A 22,984-nucleotide genomic window follows, 5' to 3' on the forward strand; every position below is an offset into this window, starting at 1 on the left:
AGTTTCCTGCTAGCACTCACTCATGTGGTTGTTGTTGGCAGAAGTGGTTTTAAGTGCACGCAAAATCATTAAAAATATACTGTTACCCATCAGACAGACATTTCCCACTTCCTTTAGGCCCCTGCTCTCCAGGTGCAAGTAAACATACATGGAAACATAAGAAAAAGTAGGAACTGCAGAGATCCTTGTCAATGAAGGCACCGAGGCTGCAACCTGTGGTGTACATATTAGTGCCTTCATCGGATACTGATTTAATGCTCTTTGCCCAGAATTACCTAAAACCAGTCTGCACAGAGGAACGACAACTTCACTAGAGAGCTGGAAGGGATAATGGAAATGGAGCACCTAAGCTGTACAGCTCTTCCCCATAAACAATGCTGATAATACAGATCTCTAAAGCATCCTGCCCTCTTGCTTCATTTACTTATGGACAAAAAGGCTATGAATGGATTCAAGCAACCGAGGAAATCGAAGGTTACCAACCTTATCTTAATTTTAGTTAAATGCCAACTAAACCACCACATGGTCTATCCCACGTGGCTTTTGCCTGCCTATTTCTCCACCTGCCTTTTGCACTGCTTTGAGCAAGCAATCCTTCTTCAGATAAAATTTCAGTTAAAAAAAAAAAATAACACACAAAAAAACAAAAAACAAACAGTTCCCAAGTTTTTGCCTTCACAGTAATTTCCCAAACTCTCAGCATTTCTTCTACTTTCAATCACAGATAGCCAGAAGGGTCCTGCAGAAGCACTCTCAAGCTGATAGGGAGTTTTCTATCTCTGTAGGAGGTTGAGGTGCTGCAGCTGAATGTCTGTCCCTGGGCAACCAGTGGCTCTGAAACACATGCATCTATGGATTAGGTATGTTATGGGCTCTCTGTGCACACACAAGCAAATTTCAGGCTTTGGATAACTAGAATTAAAAAAAAAAAAAAAAGAAGCCTCTTCTAAATTTGCAAGGAAGCATTTTTCATGGGTTTAAGGAGAAGATAATTTTGGCTGGAGATATTTAAAACATCAAGGAAACATAGCCTTTCACATCCCATAACCTTTAAAACTCTCTGTAGAATGGTAAAACAATCAGGCTAGAAGCACTACAAAATGCTCACTTCAGTCTTCCCAGACAAACTTTCCTATTTCCTATGGAAAACTCCCTCATCCCTCCAATGCAAGTCTCTCGAGACTCCGCAGCAGTCCTTCAGGGAGCCGTGCTTCCCCATCTGGAATATCCTTCTTCAACTCTCATGCTCTTTCTTAGCAGTGTGTTCCCAAGCACACAATATGCTTTTCTTGCCACTAATCTGTCTTACACTTCTAGAGCATACCAACTACTGAACAAAGTGGGTAAGGTGATTCTCGATTTGCAAATTTCAGGGATTTTCACAGGGAGAGGTGCCCACTGTTCCCAGTGAGGTAGCCCAGCTTTATCCTGGCTCTGAAGATAGCCAATGCTTGATGTTGCAGAATAAGGGGAGCCTCTTAGAAGTCACCTAGTGTTTTTTGTTGTTATTTTTATTTTTTAATTTAATTTTATTTTTTTTAAGCAGAGGATGTTTAGTTCTCTCATAAACGATTTCATACCATAAATCAAAAGCATTAAAGCATCATGATATTAGACTGATCTATTTGATTCCACAATAGCCTGCAGCAATGAGTTCCACTAATAGCTTTACTCTTCTTTTTTCTTTCAGATTACCACGAGATATCCCTTTGTGCAATACATGCTTTTCACAGGCTAATGCCAATGCTTACTCTTTCTCAATCTGGTATGTAAGAACACGCACACTACATACTTTGGCATAACCTCAGCATCAGAGCCACATAATCCTCACTTCTAATCTTTCACTAAAAATATGCAAGTATTTTAACTAGAGCTGATCATCAGAATAGCATCTGGGAATAATACAGTGAGCTGACATTAGTTTCCATAGCATTTGGTATTTTGTTTTGGATATGTTTTAAGTTTCTAGCTTCTGTGGAATAACCACGTTTTCGTTCTCCTGTTCTCAGCAGAAATCTATTCCCTCCCTGCCCCCAACCAAAAAGAAAAAAAAAAAAAGAAGAAAAAAAAAAGAGAGAGAGAGAAAAGGAAAGAAGATGAGATGAGAAGATATAGATATGAGAAGATAAGATATAGATAAACTTGATAAACTGTCAATAAACTGTTCCTTCCACTGACTGAGGAGGGGTAAGCACAGATACCCTGCCACCATTCCCCACTTAGCCTTGTTACTCCTTAACAGGATTCTTCACCATCTTCCAAATCTGCACTAACCTCAGCTTTTTATGTCACACTTCATCAGCTCATGGTTCACTGTCTTTAGGGCCCAAATTAGCCTTTTAAAGGCTCTCCCATTCAACAACCTTTTAAATAGCAGCTCTCTGCTGTCTACTGTTCCCTTTACATTTGGAAAAACCCTTTTGACTGGAAAAAGATCATTTACTTTTCCAGAACTTATCCCAGTCACCTTAAACTCCTGCCTGCCAACACTTTCTTAAATCACAATAATTTTTCTCACCATTTTCCATCTGATGCCATTCCCTCTTAGTTCTCGTGACAGCCCCTAATACCAGGGTTAAAGATGGACCTCATAGCAAATCCTATTCCTCCAGTGTAGCAACCCTTCATAATGAGAAATTTATCTGTTATTTTTAGAAACCGAACTATTTCACACTACGTTGTTAGGCCAGGTTAATTCTGCCTGGCATTGGTGACGTAGCAACGTAATGTTCCCAAGTTTTCCACCTTGCCTTTAGCATCTCCATTGCTGTCAGGACCTGATATTTCACAACCCTGATGGGAAGAGAGGCAATTTTTTTCCATGAAGCTTACTGCAACTGATTCTTTTTTTTTTTTTTTTTTTTTTTTCCATCTAAAAAATCAAAACCACAATTCAAATGCTTTCATTGCAACTGTGTTCAGGCTTTTACACCACAAGGTTTTTGTTCAATGGATGTGAAGAGGACAAGGGATTAGCATCCAGGTTATAGGTTATTTCACAGGAACCAACAATTTCTGCAACATTTCTTCCATTCACCTTTGGCTGAACTTTTAATATGCCCCCCAAACATCTGGATGATCAGAAATGATTTCTAACCTCATGGTTTACAGTGGTATGTCATTTTTCTAAATAAAGTACTCGTTAGCCATTTTCACGGATAGATTCCGTTATTTCTTTTCTGGCAATTTCACATCCATAGAATCACAAAATGGTTTGGGGTGGAAGGGACCATCTAATTCCAACCCCTCTGCCGTGGGCAGGGACGCCTTCCCATTTAACTGAAATCAGAGAAGCTGTTCCCTTCACCATTAGATCCCAATTTTGTGGAACAGCTGAAGAACATCTGATAGGAAGAAGGTTTCCATGACAAGGTTGCACTGTAAAAGATCCAACTTCAGATTTCTTGATAAGGAGGTACTCCATCACTGCAGAACATGTGATTCCCCACAAGTACTTTGCACAGCAGCTGTTCCTTGTACTTCAAGCAAATACCGTTGTCATGTGCAGTGTGCAATTTTTGTTTCCTCGCGTTAAACAAATTTGCTGATTTCAATTTGAATGCACTGCAGAGAAGGGGCTATTGCCAACAGCACGGCCTTCTCAGAAACCTATCTGCTATCAACTGCCTATCTGGGTGGGATCCCCTGCAAAAATGTATCCATTAATAGAAAACATGATCTACAGGATCCACAAGCCACATATATGAACTGAGATACTCCACTACTGGACAACATTACTTGAATGGTTGCACCCAGAACCATTCACAGCATTATTTAGCAGCACACTGCAGCAAGCAGGCCTGTGCCAGCCGGTCAGGAAGTGTCAGAGCCTCCTCCAGCACTCGGCCCTGTGGGGCTGGGACACCTCGTGTGCTCAGTCTGGGGCTCTGGAGTCCCAGTTCCCTGAGGCTCAGCACACCACATTGTCACTACTTTATGACTGTTCCCCCTTTTCTTCTTGAAGGAAAGAAGAAGCCTGAGGTGGCTCTGGCAGCTCTGCCCCTCCCGCAGAAGCCTGTCCTGGCACCTCCCGCCACCTCACACCACCCGGCCTGCTCCTCCATCCAGCAACAGAAGGATCTGCTGATCATGCTCTAACACAACCAACTTTTCTCCCACATTAGCTTTGACATAGAAACACCCATTTATCCCACCAAGAAAGCAAAGAGCACTAGTACCTCAAACACAGGCAGGCCTTGCTCTCCCTCCCTCCTGTTGGATTCTCTTACCTGATGGTGTGCGATGGCAGCACTCTGACCTGGGACCCACTGAGTCTATCCAAGAATAGTTAAAAACAGTGAATTACTCGAGTGGAATGCAAAACGTATACACATGCCACAGCAGGACTGTCTCCTGTAATACAACTTCTCTTCATGTACTCAGGAAGGCCTGAACACCACAGCACCATGTGCTTCAACAAGAAGCCAAAGGAGGCTGTGATGTTGAAGATCAGTTGTTCTGTTATAGTGTCTGTACTTAAACTTATCCCATACTTGAAATGTACTACATAAGTATTTTTATTTCTATTCAAAAATATGTATTTTTATTCAAACTCACTGCAACTGAGAAAGCAAGTAACTGTAAATAATTCAGAAAGTAACAATTAAGGTTTAAGCGATTACATAAGTATTTCTAGCAAATTGCTTCTACTAATAACTGGCAACTCACAGGTCAATTCTTCAGCAGTCCAACCTGTCAGGCAGTCAAGTGCATGCCTCCAAAATGGAACCGAAACCAGGAAGAAACACCAGTCTTTTGCCTTCAGTGATCTGGCTGAGTATGAAAGTTGAGAGCGAATTTCTGGAAAAGGAATTTCAGTTGACCAAGGACACTCAGTAGTTTGAAAAACTGCTGCATAACACATCATTTTAACGCTGTTGCTAAACTGTGGTCTGCATTTATATAGCAGAAAAGGCAGAAAGTTCCTTTTGTCATTCTCTTTCATGTTCAAAGATGAGTAATTTCCTACTTCTGTAAGGCTCTCTGAGAGTTAAGCATGAAGCAGTTTGCACAAACTTGGTGAAAATGGAAGCATACCTAGCACTATCTGAAGTGGTCACAGAAGCTTAAAAATCTGATAGTCTGATTCTACAGCCACTTAATTTGCCTGATTAGTCTGACTAAAGTCTTCAATAAGAAGGCTTTGGTCAAACAAAGATTTCTGATATGTCTTCTGTGGCAACATTGTAGAAACAAATGCAACTCTGCTGCACAGAGATATGAATCAATGGTGAGGCTTACACAAACCTATTGCAAACAGTTCTCCATCCAACATGATGAATCTCATATATTTTCCAAGAAAGAAAAAACAGTACAACAATCTGCTTTATTTCAATCTTTATTATAAACAATTTTGTAGTTTCCAGAATGGGATTACTACATACTAGATAACAAAAACATCCTTAGCTGAATCAGTTTTAGATTTCACTAGATTAAATCAGAACCAGCAAAACAAATATTACTGGGGAGAAGAGGAGGGAGGATTTAATCTATTCCAAGAAAAAGAGCTTTACAAACATGAAATAGAATTAAAGATATGCATCTGATCATATATACATAAGCAACTGATGACACCCTGGACAGAAACGTACAAGGAAGTTCTCTGCACATAAATAGATTTTTTAAAGTATATTTCTTTCACATGTATACAAAATTATTTTGCTTTCTATACTGAGCAAAGTTCTTGGGAGACACAACAGGGATTTCTAAGAGACTGAATCCCACTATCACTTAGGGCTGTCATGCACACAGATGTAATAATACAATTTACACAGCATTCCTATACAATACTTGAGCTCCTTATATACATACTTACAAGTCACTTTTGTACATGAGATGCCACCTTTACAATTGAAATGACATCTCCCCTGAAAAGGCTGCATTAGTTCCAGTGTGTGTATAAAAGATAAAACAAGTTTCAAAAGGCAGCACCACTTGGCTTTCAGAGTCAAAAACTCACTGAGCTGCAGCTATGTAGGGAAGGCAGTGGGGTGATAACATTAACCCTTCTCTCTGTCTTTTGACAGTCACAGTGGGGAAGGTTAAGATATGACCCTTGAATTCTATGCATCACCAATGTGGCTGTGACAAGAACTAATTTTAACAGATCCATGGCTAACGCCACACACTTTTGATCTTCAGCTTTCCTATCAAGCTACTTAAGCCAAGTGTCTGGTTATGTCTTCTGGGGAGAAGTTTGGCTTTTATATGACCTTTTCACTATGGTTTAAGTTATTTATCAATAGCAGAGCTGGTTTCAGCACAAACAAATCATCTGTGAAACTCTTCTTTAATGCAGGTAGAAGGGTTGCTAGATGCAACAATGACAGAGGACCCTGCTAAGCTTCTCCTGGAGTGAGGAATGCTCAGCACCTGTAAGAATCAGGTTCCAAGCTTGCTGTGGGATTAGGTCAGGCTTCCACTTTGTTTCAGGCACAACAGTGTAAAAAAAAAGGGCTGGGGTTTTGCTCCTTGTTTCTCTTAATCATACTTTGTCCAACTAGAAAACAGTACCCAGAGAACATTCAGAACAGCATGCAGGTAGTGCCTTTTAAGACCTGGCACAGTGTCAAGACAAATGCTACCCGGTATCAGCAATGACAAACACTATTAGCTGCATCCATTGGTTACACACAGCCATACTCATACCAAACCGTCTGCTGATCCCCCTGGGGGTCTGGAGATCCAGGAGTGCTGTTGGAGCTGCTTCCTCTCATGGGCTCCTCCATAGTCCCACAGCTGCCTTCTGGCAACTTACCCTGGCACTTGGTAAGTAGGACATCGCCCTGGCCTTGCCCTAGGGAAGCATTTCCCTCAGTGCTGCTGGAAACAGCTCTGACAGAGGCCACTGTGGCCACCTCCCCAGTACGAGGGGCTGGCTTAGGTTTGACTTTAGAGGGAGTGTGTGGTGTGGGTGAGTAGTGCTGCCCAGGGTTCGCTCGCTCCTGTTGCTGCATGTTCAGATTGCTGGTGGAAGCAGTGGGTGAGGCAGAAAACTGATGGAAGGAGAGTGGCCTCTCATCTTTTGGTGGGGCCAGGGAAAGGCGCCTTGCGTCAAGCTGCCGACAACGAGAATCAACACCCTGCAAGGAACCTGCCACCTTTGCGGACTGGGGCCTCTCTCTTAAGGTTGCCTGGGAGCTTGTTGGCACAGAAGCTCTACAAGTCTGACTGACGGCATCCTTGCCCCCACGCAGCTCTGCTGCTGATCTTTGAGGGCTCTCCTGCCTGTATGTCTCCGGGCCGGTGGCTCGGAGGAGGTCTGCAGAGGCTAAGCTGAACGCCCTGCTCAGTGACGTACTCCTCCTGCTCACAGCTCCAGGCTGCTGTGGCTGTGCCGTCTGCCGCATGCCACTCGTGGGTTGGTGCTGTGGTGTGTGAGGAAGCTTAAGGGACCCCTGGGAGCTTGCCAGAGGCTCGGGTTCGACCTGTCTGAGGTTTGGCTTCATGTAATTTCCGGGCTTAGTCGTTCTTCCTTCTTCACTGGTGATGGCCATCTTTACAGTTGGAGAAGCATGACTAGTGGGCATCTTAGCAGCTTCCTTTCTGGACGGTTGAACCAGCAGGTTCCCAGTAGCTGAAGGCTCATTTGCTTTCTTAAAATAATCACTCAGCAAATCATCTCTGTTATTGGAGGTATCCTGGTGTGAAAAAACATGCACATGCTACATTAATGACAACACGACTTGAGCACAGAATCATGCACAGCTTTTCATTCAGACAATCTTCCTTCCCACGTATTTCAAGAAACCCACATAAAACCACAGATTTTATATTGAAGCGTGGAATGGAAGATACAAATGCATACAATGGACATAAATTCAAATCAAGGAGTAACATGCTCATCATAATTAATTGCAACAGCCCTGATTGCCAGATTAATTGTCATAAACTTAGAAAATTTCACCCCACTAGTAACCTGGGCAGCAGCTCTTTTGACATCAGCCACTGTCACTGTAACATCACTGTCATATGGATGACAGCAGCCATTGGTATCAGCAGATATAAAAGACGGGCTGTCATTTTCCAGAATACAATTACTCTGGATAACACACTACTGTAATATCAGGGATATTAAAAAAACAAAACAAAACAAAAAAACCTTGGGTAGATATGCTAGCTTTATAAGAAATTTTCATAGCTTCTCTATCGATTTCTGTCACCTCTCCCAGTCAATATATTATATATGTTAAAAGCTGCGCGTACAACATAATGAAATGTACCAAAAAATCATTATAATAATTGAGAAATGATTGCTTGCCCACGATTAGCTTGCAAATTTCAAGTCAGACAATTAACCTGGCAGTAAAAGAAAATGTATATTGAATATTTCATTGGGATAGTCCATGCAAATCAAAATGGTGATGTTTGATCAGCTGCCACTGGACTATTAGTAGGAGGCATGCTCAGAACAGTTAAAGGACATGCTCTTCATGAAAAACGCACTAAAACAAGCTCATGAATCATATTTCTTTTCTCTAAGGAGCACGTTAAAGCTTAATATATTCACTTCATTAAAGCACCAACCATTTCTTCCAGTTACAGAACGTATTTGCCAGAAGTGAACACTATCAATAGTGATAGTAGTTCAAATGCAGCTGGAAAATTTCTATGCTCAACTAAATGTTACAATGTTAAGGTTATTTTTACTTCACTTTAAACTGCTGTTAAGCACATTAACATCACAGAATTACTTGTTCTCCAAAATCAAGTGTGTTTATGTACAAGCACTGGAATACTTTATGAGCAAGTAATGCGAGTGATCTCACAAACTTAGTCTTTTAAGTAATAGCTGAGAGTTACAATACGCTTCTATAGGTATTAATATGCTAGCAAAAGCTGTGGGGTAAGTTGGAAGCTGTTGCCTTCATAGCAAGAACAACGGATACCCTGGGGATATACAGTGAAGTGGATCTCCTATTTCCCCTGCCTGTTCTGTGCCTCATGCTGTCGGGACATGAATGACTGAGGACCGATTCGAGTGACTGCGAAGGTTCCTGACGGAGGGGAGGACATAGGGAGTAGCAAGAGGGATACAGTGCATCAGCTTCTAACAGAAATTGGTGCAATGAAATCATTTCACTCCCTAAACTGCGCCGACGCTGAAAAGGAACAAGGATGACAGAAAGAATGAAAATGGAGACATGGTCAGGTAGTTACAGACAAAAAAAATCAAATCAAATTTTAAACACATCTAAAAGCTATGAAATTTATTTGGATAATTAGTGAATAGGAAGCATATTTAAGTAATGCTCTGAAACTTCAAGGACTATAATTTACCGGTGTCATAAAACAGAACAGCTCTGCTGATTTCAGTGCTGTTACCAAGGTATTCATTGAACAGAAATACCTGTTCACTTACACTATCAGGGAATTGTTCCTGAGATAGTAACATGCTTGATACTGCACCACTTCACTACTGCACAGCATGTCTAAGCAGTACAAGACAAATGCCATCTAGAAAACAAGTATTTCATTTCTGACCAAGCATTCAGAGTGTGGCATTTTCTTGCAGTCACAGAACCAAGAGAACAGTGCCAGTCAGCACACAAAGCACGGTGAAAGCACTGGAAACTTCCTTCAAAAAGAACACACTCTCAAATGCAACGATGGTATTTTCAGCTTAGGAAATGGTTTTAATAACTGCACATTTTGCATTTCTGGTGAAAACTATAGGTTTCATATGTAATTATGGATTTAGCAGCTGAAAATCACACAGAAAATTCATCCTTTTACAAATAAGAATAGCTGGAGTTCAGAATTGAGGCTATAATATGAAAGCTTAACCACAAGTGTTTGTTTTTAAAAAGTCCAAGCAGTCCAATACATACTACTTGCAGTGAGTTATTTGCATGACCTGCCATAGCCATTTCATCAAAATAAATCAGCAAACACTGCTCAAAAGTTTATCTTGGCTTAGTTGTTTTAACAGGTTCATTCTTCAAATTGTCAGTTTGCAAGGTTCGATACCTCTCTGCAAGTTCCACACATACAAAGATCTTCTTATATTTCCTAGTGTTCATAAAACCTCATGCCCCTGCATGCATCAGTTTTTGATCAGTTTTGCAGCACCTCAGAATGACTACTTACGCTTGGTGGGGATAGCCTGCTGCTCTCTTCCAGGAACTCTTCCAAGGTTACCATCTCACTGCCAGGTGAGGCAGACCGTTGCCTGCCTGTGTAAGACTGAGATGAAGCACTCTTCTGAGGTGCATCATGAGAGAGCAAACCATTCCTGTGGAAGGAGGACTCATGCCTGTTGCTAGGGCCTAAGACAGCAGAAGCAGAGTGATAGGGATAGTTGTCTCGGAGCAAGGCTGGTGCCTCTCTGCTTGGCACCATATCTTCACTGCTAAGGCTCTCAGTTCGACCATGGATATGATCTAAGGAACCTGAGAAAAACCATAAATATCATTGAAGTCACTATTTTCCCCTCATTTCAGTAGTTACTGAAGTGGGAACTTTGTGATCTAGGGACACTTCCCAACAGGCAATATTTGTCTTCTCTCACGGAACTCAAGGCAGTCAAAACTCTGAAAAATCAGCACTAGCAAATGTCTTTCAGTATATTCTTTAGGCCCCTATGTTAAACAAGTACAACTACTTGAACCTGGCAGTGGGATAGCAAAAAGCAGATTTTTCCAGAATGCTAGACCTCATTTACCCTTCAAGGACTAATAAGTTTAGCAAGTCTTGAGTGCACTGATTACTTACATAAGCTGTGTTCAGAGTAAGAAGCAGAGACGTGTTGCTGTACAAAGAATTTAAAGAGTGGCCTGTTACTTCCCACAATATGATGCCAGTCAGACTAAAGCAAAACTAGACTGCCTCCCTTAAACAACCATCCCTTGCCAGAATCAGTCTTAGAAAAATACTTCGTGCCAGAATTGTTTTGATTCCCAAGACAGCCATGTCCAGATTGTATAACCATTACAAATTCAAAACAACCGTCTTCAAATTCAACTGGAAGGAAAACAGCATTTTGCATACAATTTCATGTAATTTCACTTCCTGTTTGCTAGAACTCAGCTGTAAAAGCTTTACCTTTCAAATTGAGTGGTGAACTACTGCTGGATGCATTTCGACTGCTCTCTAGACTGTTTGGCCTGGATACTGAAAAACATGAAACCAGCATTTAACAAACAGATCTGAAGTTCTGTTGATTTTCTAAAGAAGTTGGCTGCAGCCTGCCTTCTGAAAATAGGACCTGTGCAACTAAGTCACTTGGAAAACATTAACAACATAACACACAGAGGATGACAGTCTGGACACAGTAGAAATCATTCCTGTTTGTCAAGTCAAGTCGTTCAGGATCACCTAATTTTTTCTCACTTTGATCTTTTGCACAAAGAAATATGCTTTTACAGCAACTATAAAAAAAGTAACATAGATAATAAATAAGTGCTTGTAGCAAGTTGCCTGTCTCCTTCTCAGTTTGTTTCTTTGGATGAAGCAGGTAACCGGGCTGCAAATGAAGTCTTCTAAAAATCTTTGAGCAGACAGTGCTGCTGCTGCACCTCTGTTCTCACCATGCGCTCCCTTTTTCCCCAATATATATACATATATATATTTGATTCACTTGCTTAAGAAAGGAATTAAACATTGTTCAGAAAAATCAGCAACAAATCTGTATGACATGCGTTGAAGAGCCTGTTGCTGGGGCAAGTCAACTTGTCTCAATGTCAGCATTATTTTTGAAAAATTATTTTGGGAAAACATCCATCATAAGCTTCTCAAGAGAAAAATAAAAGTATTTAGACCTACATTCCCCAAATGGTTTTGAATTACTACAACTCATCCTATAAGGTTTATTTAACTAAAACATTCCAGGACAACTCACATGGATGCAATAAAACAAGTTTTAATGTAGAAGTTTAGAGCATTTGTGTATGCTACAAGCTTACCATGCTGTCTGGTGCTTGCAAACTCTACCTCAGGGGACTGTTCACTTAGATTATCTTCTGAATTATAGCCTAAAAAGAACATAAAATTTAGAAGGCGATATTGCACACAGAAAGGTCATTCCTTCAGGTCAGTTTCCAATGGATTTAGCAGCATAAAAAACTAAAAGACCGAAGTGATCACGGGAGTTTTATAGAGACAGCACTAGAAGAGCAGCCACCCTCTAACCACTTCTATGAGTCACTGGGCAGGGAACTGTGGGACAACTGACTAACATCCAAATGTCAAGTTGATGGCATTAAAAGAGCAAGAAAACCCTGTATCTGATCACCGTTACGCAGATAACGCAGGAATGAAAATATGTGGGCTCTGTTTTTGTACTTAAATGCCATAAAAGCCATGTTTCATCCAGGTAGGAACTAAAAAGTAGCATGACTTATACAAACAGCTGGTAGATCAAATGCACTACACACCTTTCGGTCTGCTCTGGAGCCTGGAGATGGGAGTGGAAGTGTGCAGGTGAATAGCAGAGGTCGAGTAAGTCCTGGGACCCAGCTCCACACAGCCGTGCTTTGATACAGAGTCTGCTGAGATTTCAACATTATCATTGCTGCCTCCATGATGGGAATTCCTCTTTTGCTTTAGGTCCACCAACACTGAGGGGGAGAGAGGTAAATAAATACGAGACTATGAAAACTAGCACTAGGAGATTTGTATTTATCTGCCCATATAAACATGACAAGCAGGCACAAAAAACGCACAACAGAGGCGCTAGCTTTGCAAGCTTTTCCATAAACACTTCAGTATTGAACAGGAAATTTCTGCCACCAGTTTTTCGATCGTGTGTGCTCTCTGTAAAGTGTGGGAGTGACAAGGGCTGCTTAGTGCCAGTGGGAGGGTTGATATTATACATGCAACAGTTACTGTGAAATGAGGAAGAAAAGGAGTAAAGACATGAATGCAGAAAAAATAACTGAGGTGTGAAATTCCCATCATATTATTCCTCGCAGGTACATTTTATAAGCTCTTACTTCAGTAATAAAATGGAATGAGGAAAGAGTGACAGAAGGCGCACTCTTGTTTGAAGAGAAAAAACGTTGATTTGGAAATTAACTATCATGATTCACGCACTAAGATAATTGCTTTCAGGTTTAGTTTTTGCTGTGGCAAGAGCTCAGTCTCTTCAAGGTTAAAACTCTGCTGCTTTTATGATGCTCTGCTACAGTGCCTTTCAGGTGGAATTCATGGGATCGTAACATGAAAGCAACAAAAAACTAACCACTAGAATATTATTTAAATTCAGAAAGCTGAACACATTGTTCCTAGTGATGAGGTGGGTTACTTCAATAGTTGTAATGCTTTAAGGCACCCATATAATAGAACAAAATTTAAGGAATTCACTATGGGAAACAGCTTTACTGAGATGCAAGATTCTAGTTTCCTATATATTTGTAGTGAGTACACAATTAATACTAATTGAATGCTGAAAACAGCAGAGCGCAGTGGTCAAAAACAACAACGTGCAGAGACAACAGACAGTTAGTTCAAAGCACAGAGTAGCAGCAAAGCTGTATTAGAGAAAACAGGCCAAGTTACTGTCGTATTAGATGACTCTTGGAAGCTTACTTCTGAAACAACATTGTACCCCACAGTCTGTGTGGGCTCCATAGCACAGGGCCTGTACTTTCTCTCAGAATTGGAGTTGATGGCACTTCTATGGGGCAATTACTGGATTAAGTCTGGCAATGAAAATCTGCATTTCTCATTGATTTTGAAGATGCACTTAACACCTTCCATATATGCCAGAATTATCAATTGCCCTGGAGACTAACACTCTTACAAACCCCAAAATGGGCAGCAACAGGCTTCTCTGCCAGTGCCCTTGGTTGTGCCACTTCTTGGAGTGAGAATGGAGATGAGACAGATCCTTCAGCCTCTGTGCTGAGGTCTCCCATGAGCATGTTGCCTGGGATGTACGCGCTTCTGACGTGGAGCAGGGACTGAAGCCACAAGTTCGTTTCAGAAGCCACCAGGTAGTGACCAGGTAGAAGCCATCAGGCAGTAAGAATTCTAGGCAACAGATCCATGATGAAGGCTTTTCCCCATCTCAGGAGAACAAACCTACTTGTCTCTTCCAAAAAATCTCTCCAGACTGAAGCAGCAGAAACCTTAACTTTATGCTCAATCCAAGATGAATTTCATAGCTGGATTTGTAAAAACTCTCTAAATAGCAGATTAGGATGCAAACAAGAAGAGATGTTACAGGGAATAATTTTCCCAGTAGCTTTTACTCTACGTTTAGAGATATGTTATTTAGAAGAAGATAACGATGTTTTAAAAAATTGCCATTTTTAGCATATAGTTGCACAGAATATTGGAAAAATCTCCAGGATTTGAAACTTCTTATATGTTAGGCTTGTACTTTAATAGGACTGTAACACTGTAGAAAGCATAGCAACAGCAGATCAGTTCAACACTAACTGGACATGCTGCAAGTATGTGATTGCAAGGAAATATGGAAGCGCAGAGCAATTGCACTTACTTATAACATGCACCACAGCCAATATACATACGCAAACTGTATGCCATGAGGTCCCCTAAAATTGTGCTGCATTGAAGAAATGATCCACAGTGTACAATAGTGATTCATCTTCTACAGGATAACTTAAGTCCATGTTCACTAATCTGTGCTTGTGTTTAGAGTACTGTAAAGGCATGCTGAGTGTTTCTATTAAGGTGCGTGTTCTTTTAAGGCACGTAGGATTTTTTTTTTCATTTAAAATATTTGTCAGAAGTAGATGAAAATAAATACTAAAGAAAAGGTGTTAGAAATCTCCCAATTCCGAGAAAGAAAGAGGTTCATTAGGAGAAGATGGGATGTCGGAAGAAGACCAGAACCGGAGCCGATCAGAGAGAGACTGATGATTCGGTGGAGATTTAGGAGACTTTTCTTTATCCTTGCTTTTGCTTCTGAAAAAGGCAATCTTTTTGCGCTGCGCAGCTAAATTGTTATCACCCAGGTATCCCAAAAAGAAAAAGAAAAAAAAGTGAAAAAAAAACCTTGTGAATAAAGCTTAATAAAGATTAAATACTACACAGCAAATAAAAAACGAACTAGACTATGCAGACTAACACATTTACAGGACTCAGATTAACATGTCTTAGTCATAGTTAATCTGACTCACCTCAATGCATAGATTAACAAATATGCATAAAATATAAGCAACCCCACTAAGAAATAACTGTTAGATCACAAAATGTTTTAATCAAAAGAGAAAATCAAAAAGGTCTATGTGCTACTTGGTCATTATATACATTCAAATTTCCTAGACGTTTTCTAAGCCTTAGTACTGATGGTCGTCATCTCAATGTAAGCATGTTTCATATAAAATCAAGATGAATGAAAACCTAGGGACTTTGTTATCTCTGGCACTTGGTGAGGGACTTGTTTTGTAGAAACCCAAGTCCAAATTCCCAGGTTGAACTTCAGATGCACAATAAACACTTCTAACATATCCTGGAACCACACGGATGATTTGGGACATGCATTAATTGAAGTAAATCAAAGATCTTGAAGATATAGTATGGAGAAAAGGAAATGTAAAACCCAATCAAATAAAAAACTTAAACCCAACAGACACTTGGAGTAGTTTGTAACAGCAGCTCTCTCCTCCTCAGCTGCTCTCCTTCTGTCTCCCCCACTTCCCAGTGGGAATAGAGGAATTACTACTTAGGGATGAAGTTCAAAACTGTTTCTTGAAAAGTACCCTTGGAAGACAAAACACTGTATATAGAGCCTCACAGAAGTGATCTCAACAGCATAAATGAAGCTTGGGCTTTGTATTAACTTATATAAACACTTTAGGATATTTATTTTGAGCTTTCTTTTAAATTCCCCATAATTAGTAATACCTGACTTACTTTAAAAGCTAACTCTACCAAAAAAAAAAGAATTTTGTCTTCCTTATGCTCCTCTTAGTGTTCCAAAATTCATTTAATCATTTTACATTAAGAAATTAATAATTCTATTCCAAGTCAAAACACTGTACCATCTTCCAAAACAATACGAGATTACAATAAATTAGCATTTTCTAAGTTATTTCTTTTGCATGTGCGCCATCTCCTGGCAGTGGCTGTAGGATCAGCTTTTATCCACTGGAAGAACAAATTGTAATAAGCTATAAAATTGCATGGACCAACTTTAAACTGCTTTGTTGCAAAGCCCCCATAAATCAAGTATTTCCATCAGCTTACTCAGTAACTTGCAATACATTCAGACTAACTATGAAACTATGTACAAAAGCTGTAAGGAAAAGAAGGTAAAACAAACCAATCGTGTTAGTTTACTTAAAAAAAAAAAAAAAAACACAAAAAAAACACAACAATTATATGATGTATCACAGAGGTATCAACATATCCTGTACCTTAGATCAAAAACATACTCATTAATTCTGGCTGGGCATTGTTTACCTTTATTTGAAGAACCCACAGGGTTTTCTCTCTCTTCCATAGAGTTTGACCCTTGAGAGGTATTATCCTGAGACTCCTGTTGATGTTTCAGTCTTTGGGAAGCAGTTGGTGAATTTACTGTCTCTGGGGATTCAGGATGCCACAGAGGACTCTCTGCTGCTGGTTTCAGCCGCTCCCTTGCAGTCTCCTTCTTTGGCTTGATTAGTTTGACTAAGGCTCTGGCTCCAACCCAGTGGTTTTTCCTAATGAAGAATGTTTTGTGAGTGAGATTCAAAAACACTACATGAAATACACTAAGAAGTTTACAGCTATGCTAAAGCCATCTTGCTATACTTTTACTTTTAACTGGTTGGAAAGCCACAACTTGAATTCCACAGAAGCTTCTGATCCGATTCTCTCTCAAAGTCAAAATAATTTTATAGAAGTATTTCTTGAGCATGATTTTTTTTGAGGAAAAACAACTGTTCTCTCTGCTAGAAACCTAAATTACACATATGGACCCACACCAAGACATTTCAACTGTATGAAAAGGTCTATTACAAGAACAGACTAAGTAACGAAAACTGTTTTAAGGACAAATTCTTCCTCTTGCTAAGGGTATCAGTTAGATCCGTTTAGGGAGGAATTATGGTTGTTTTTTTTTTTTTTGTTTTGTTGTTGTTAATATATATGTTTTCTCTCTGATGGACTGATATACTCTACGGAACAGCAGCTCTTGAAGGTCCTACTGCTGCTTAGTCACTATATAGGGTCGCTGCATTTTCCTGGGATGTTCATCCAGCTTTGGTGATAAAGCAGTTTCAAAACACCTGTAAGAGGCTGTTTTGTAATAGACAGCAAGACTGTCCCCTAGTGGGAGTTTTGAGAAGCATGACAGATTACTACTTATGAGTATCCAGTATCTTACACCCTCCATGAATTCAGAGCTGGTGGCAGCAACCTACGATATTCTAAGGCTTTAGCAAAAACTTCCAATTCCTACTTGACCACCAGCTCAAGAATCATTTTAGCACTAGGAGTGAATGACCTATCAACACTGAAGCTTCTTAGTCTCTCCTGTAGTCCCTTCCTCTACAATCCCACGAGTACCCCCATCTATACATCTGTGCACAGTATTTCACCTAACAGTTTCATATGCCATAGTTCCTGATAAAATGGACTCTCATATATTTCTGTTGGGATCATTCTGAATTGAAAGCACAGAAACTGATACCTTCTGATATGCACAAGCCTTTGCTTCTTTCAGTTACAGGCTTAAGTCAAGTCCATCACTGAGCTTTGGATCTATGTAGGTTAACTACTGTGCTGCAATGCAGATTTAAAACAAAACAATCCCAGAGAAATTTCACCTTCCTAAAAAGTGAAAGGATGAGTCTTCATCTCTTCGGACATGTACCAGTTCAAATCACTGTGGTCAGCCTACTAGCGACAACACGATGTACAGCAGGGCAAAGTGACTCTTTTCCAACTAACACCATTTCAGATTCCAGTAATAAAATGCAGGACCATTGTTAAGGCTCTGTGCTCTCTATTAAAACAATCTAAAGCACGGCTGCAGCTTCTGGGAACAGTTTGTGGAATGAGAGTAAAGAAAGAAGTGGATTTGACACTGTTTGTCCTTAATTAGGATGAAATTTCAATTATCTTCCACTACGGAGAGCCCTTTCTTGCCCTCACAAAATCAATAGCAGAACTGAAACCAAATGGGACTTACTTTTTTGGAGCAGGATCATAAAACTTGTACTGATCCATTATTTTCTCTTCAAGTTTTTCCTTGTGTCTCTTTAAGGCATTTAATTTATCACTGTGAGGAAAAAATAAAAAAAGCACTTTCTGAATTATCTGGATGAAATTCAGCACAAACAAAACCCTGAAGACCAAGAGCAGCAAAAGACCACCGAGACTGAAATACCTTCCTGCCACATAAGCTTCAGAACACTATTGAGCTCATTTCACTATTTAGAGAGGGTAAATGCAAAAGCCTATCAAATTTGGTGCTGAGTCAGTGACTTTTGTGCAACAAGCATGAAAGTTGAAAAAGTAACAGTAGATTTATGATATTCTAATATGACTACATTTCTGCTGCAATTCAGCTATTTTCCAAGTTCTTCAGAACCATTTGAGAAACATCAATGGGTCTAGCATTCCACCTTTGAAAGCTAAGTTTTCCACATGGGTTCATCTATATTATTTGAAAAGAGCTGTGCTTGTACAGGTGTCTCCTAAACATCTTTTTGTGGTAAGGCAACGCAAAGAAATTTTGTAGCGCCTCCCCATCACATCTATCTCTTAAACGTCCCCCTCTCTAGATATATATCAAGTAGATTGATCATCCCCCTGCTTGTCCTTCTTCTACTGATAGATGATTAGTATTCTGCTTGTCTAAAAGACTTCTTCAGGCTTCACAATTCTGTTTTCTTACATGTACTGTTTCTGTTCTTCATGATATTGCTCCTTGTTCTCCATGTTCTGCTCCAGTAACATCTGATTCTGCTGGCTCAGCATCTGAATCTGACTCAGAAGATGATGGTTCTCTTCTTCCAGATTTCCCTTTAGACGTGATAGCAGCTATTAAACAAGACAGACAGATGAATCTCTTCTCTGCAGTTGGCTTCCCTGAAGGTGCACCACAATTAAGCTAACACAAATAACACAGCAACCTAGGATATAAATTGATAAACTCTAAAGTATATGAAGGTGCCATTACAAACCCATGGCTTGGCTTTGTATATATCATTTACCAAGAACTTCACACACTGGACGTCAGCACTCTAACAGAACTCCAGCAGCTGGAGTACCTATAGCTACTCACCTCACAGTGGTTGTCCAGCTTGGTCAGAGAGAGATCCATGGACTGGTGCTGTTCTTTCAGCTCATCATAGCGAGCCTGCCAACGATTCAACTCTAGCTGAGAGTTGTTCAAGGAGGTTTTCAGCTCTTTAGTGTGTGAATGCAGCCCTTCATACTCTGCCTTTAGTTGGCTGTGCAAGAAATTCACCCTAAACACAAAAAAGCCAGCAGACTTATGAAGAACACTTCATACAAAGTACCTCACATTCAAAGACTACACTGTAAGTGTGCAGCTGTAACTGAATCAGACACTGAGTTCCAAAGACTCCTAAAAACATTTTTACTCTGAGCAAGTAATGAGATTTTATTGAAAAGTTGTAATAGAATTACAAAATATTTTAAATCTGCAATAGAATTAAAAGAAAATAGATTAAAATAGATGAAAAATAAATCTGCTATTTCCTTGATGTGTAACGAACACATAATGAACTTCTGAAGCATGGTGCACTTAAAAGCATTTTGATACAAAGGCAGCTCTATTTGGCACAAATGAAGAAAACTAACACATTCCTTTTCTTGATTCATGAAATACGAGCAAGAATGTCTTATATGAGCATAAATATGACATCGTAATGTTGTAAATGAGACTACAGCATTCCTTTATACCTTTTGGTAAATCTAAAAATGTCTACCAATCATGAAGGCATAAAATTTTAAATATTCATAAACTAAAATGGTTAAGTTCTGTATCTGCTGACAGACCAGCTAAGCCTTACAGCTTTGCAAATAACATTTTGCAACATCTTTCCTTGTTTCTAGAGAAACTGGGTTGAAAACAGGAAGCTCAAGGAAACATGTTTGCAGAGCTCAGTGGTGTTCTAAGGTACAGTACAACTGGGACAGCATCTGAAACCTTTGTGACTGAACTGAACGTGAGATTTTTAAATGTGATTCCATCTGGCACTGTTTGAATTTGATACGACTTTAACCCCTTATGCGTACCAAACTTTTTCTCAAAATACCTTTGTAGTATCAAAAATGTCTCTGAACCAATGGTAACGGCTAGAGCCAAGTAGGAATGTGAGGGTACATTTTGCTGTCACATTTTGTAAATTTGGGTGCTACCTCAATAAGGGGTTTTGGCATGAGTTAACAGTTACCAGCAATCATATGAACCACTAAGCATATTTTTAATATCAAAAATTAAATCTCTTTCAAATATTAACAAATAGCAGCTTTTTCTTGGCAGCAGAGTATCAGCAGCTACATCAACTCCTAGAACTAAAGCATATTGTGTAAAAGACATGATACAGTTTGTCTTGTGAGGAAAAAAAATGGGTAGGAACCATTTCACACAACTCTAGATATTACTGAGTTTTGTGTATTTGTCGTTCTACTTAAAGACAGATGTTGGAAATACCTCATCACAGGTATAAACACCTGTGAATGGGACCACAAGTGGGATCTTATTTTGAATAAGCAAAAGACTCAGGATCAGGCCATCAGTTAACAGTATTTGTTGACATTGTCCATGAAGGTGATAATCGAAAACAAGTTAAATAAAAATAAACAATATAGAAATAAGGAAACATTAACAGACACATTAATGAAGGCATTCTGGAGCTACAGCTAACACAGCAAAACAGCAGTGTATTTTGCAGAACTGACTTCTCATTTTTATATAAAAGGATTTAGCAAGGGAGCCATACCTGTCCAACTCCTCCCTCAGCTTCTGATTTTCCCCAGTGGTTATTGCATTTGATCTCCTCTCTTGTTGCAGAACCTCTCTCTCGTTTTTTAGGACTATTTCCAACTCTTCCAATTCTGCCTTGTGTTTCATTAAACTGTTGTATCTACAAAAGAGAAGTAGCATAATCTCTGCTCTGTTTTACACGTTTTTCTTCTTCTAGTTTAAGATTTTTGAGTAGGTGATATGACAAACAACATTTTTTCTTTTCTGTTTGGTTTTGTACAAATTTGTGTGGTCAAAGATTTACCAAGACTGAAGAATTTCCCAGTATGCATGGAAACTCAGCTTAACCTACAAGTCTACCAGAAAGCTCTTGGAAAAAAAAATATATTTTTAAACAAATCAAAATGCAATTGTCAGAACCTTATTAATTTCCAGATCCTGACCATTTCGTTAAAAGCATTCGAATCTCCAGGGTAAGCAGAAACTTCACCATTGAACTGGAATCCCACTCACAAATAACTGTCAGTGACAGCTTTCAAAACCATGACTGAAAAGCAGAAAGCATCAGCCAAAAAGCAAGAAGAAAGCAGGGAAATGAGTAACTTAATGCCTACTGGGTTATATGAATAGGTAGTAACATACTGCATAGGTAATCATCTCCTGCATACTCCAGACATGGTGAGGACGTATCAGCAAGAGGCGACAGCGAAACACCTTCAGGCAGAGGTTAAGCTACCTGCTTGAGTGACTCTGTGTGTTCACTTTTGAGAAATCCAAGAGCAAGATTGCTGATCATGTCCAGGCCACCACTCACAGGGCCTCCACTGTTATCCAGGTACATACAATTTATATAAAAAACCTTGAGAACAGGGAGGTATGCGTGGAGAGGGCAGATGCCTTCAACTACGTGTTGAATTTCCATCTCTGGACTACTGAACTAACTGTGGCACAGCACAGATCAGGTGGGCTCAGCCTCCTTGGAGCTGCGATGCTGCCTGCATTCAGAAAATGCTGCACAGAACAAGGTGGATTGAGACCACTTTATAAAAGAGCAATCTCTTCCCAGATTTTTTCCTGTGGTGGGTTCCTCTGTCAGGTTCTGTGCCCACGTGCACACACTAGCGAAAACCACTGGAGACACTGGTGCAGTGGAGTTAAACTCACCAGCACATTATTCTGTGAGCATGATAAGGAGATATTGCCCTGAAATATTCCTGGCAGATACACCTGCACCAGTCACAGAGAAGCATCATTTTGGGCAACTCTAAAACAGCAGCTGGGTGGAAGACACAGCAATGCTTGAACAAGCTAGAGTAAATAAGCATCACCTGCACTTGTCCAGTCAGCCACTGCTGACATCTCAGCAGAGATGAATGCAGAGCATGGCTGCTCTGCAGCCACTACAACTTAAAAACAAAAGCAGCAGACAGCACCAAACACACTGACCCTTGCCAACTTGCTTTTCTTTCAGGCTACCATTCCCTTCATCCCAGGGTCAGATTACAGCCTGCCCCAAATTCCAGCCCATTAAAGGGCCACACAGCAAAGTACCTGTCTCCCAGACAAAAGCTGCTTTTTACTATTCATTCCCAGTGACAGCAGTGCAGTTTAATTAACCTTATTTATTTGTTCTTCCTTCATTCAGCTGCAGGATATTTCAAATTCAATGTCTGTACAACAAATGGAAGAACCTGAAAGCAGCAGATTTCACATCCAGCTCCAGAAGGATTTAAGAAACTGTGTGCCAATCCAGACTCTTCGAAGACAAAATCCACTATCTCTTGGCAGAGATCACTGTGGTTGCCTCTGTAGAAACTGTGTTGTGAATTCTTTCACCATTTCCCTCTGATAGGGCTACTCTGTTCATTTTTATCCAAGCAGTCTGTTTTTAATGAGGGCTACTTAGAGGGAAGCAGTATACTGGTCCAGTTTTACCACCTTGGCCCACATCTACATGTTGCCTTTGAGCATGAGAGCTCCTGAGGTAGACTACAGCTGCTTCCCTAAATGCTAGGGACAGGTAAGAAACATGAGCCTGTCTGCAAAAATGCAAGTGGTTCTGCATCTCTGGAGTCCTAATGAAATCCCCAAGCAAAATGTATCTGTATTCCAGATTCAGTATGGAGTGTT

General features: G+C 40.1%; 1 protein-coding gene across 2 annotated transcripts in view; it reads right to left on the reverse strand.

The window, feature by feature from the left end:
• Positions 1-5,353: 5,353 nt before the first annotated feature.
• CCDC88C (coiled-coil domain containing 88C) overlaps positions 5,354-22,984 on the reverse strand; it is a 91,515-nt gene continuing 73,884 nt past the window's right edge. The window contains exons 21-31 of one of the 2 annotated variants that reach the window (XM_084287864.1): positions 20,871-21,014; positions 19,184-19,370; positions 18,794-18,939; positions 18,086-18,175; positions 16,372-16,613; positions 12,375-12,557; positions 11,904-11,972; positions 11,044-11,112; positions 10,090-10,391; positions 8,889-9,101; positions 5,354-7,640 (exon numbers count right to left, since the gene is read on the reverse strand). In XM_084287864.1, coding sequence (XP_084143990.1) covers positions 6,627-7,640; positions 8,889-9,101; positions 10,090-10,391; positions 11,044-11,112; positions 11,904-11,972; positions 12,375-12,557; positions 16,372-16,613; positions 18,086-18,175; positions 18,794-18,939; positions 19,184-19,370; positions 20,871-21,014 — 2,659 coding nt within the window. In that variant the 3' untranslated portion in view covers positions 5,354-6,626. The remainder of the gene's footprint in view (positions 7,641-8,888; positions 9,102-10,089; positions 10,392-11,043; positions 11,113-11,903; positions 11,973-12,374; positions 12,558-16,371; positions 16,614-18,085; positions 18,176-18,793; positions 18,940-19,183; positions 19,371-20,870; positions 21,015-22,984) is intronic. The other variant, XM_084287863.1, reaches the window with a different exon arrangement.

Source organism: Netta rufina, assembly GCF_964035555.1.
Source record: "Netta rufina genome assembly, chromosome: 5".
Lineage (NCBI taxonomy): Eukaryota > Metazoa > Chordata > Aves > Anseriformes > Anatidae > Netta > Netta rufina.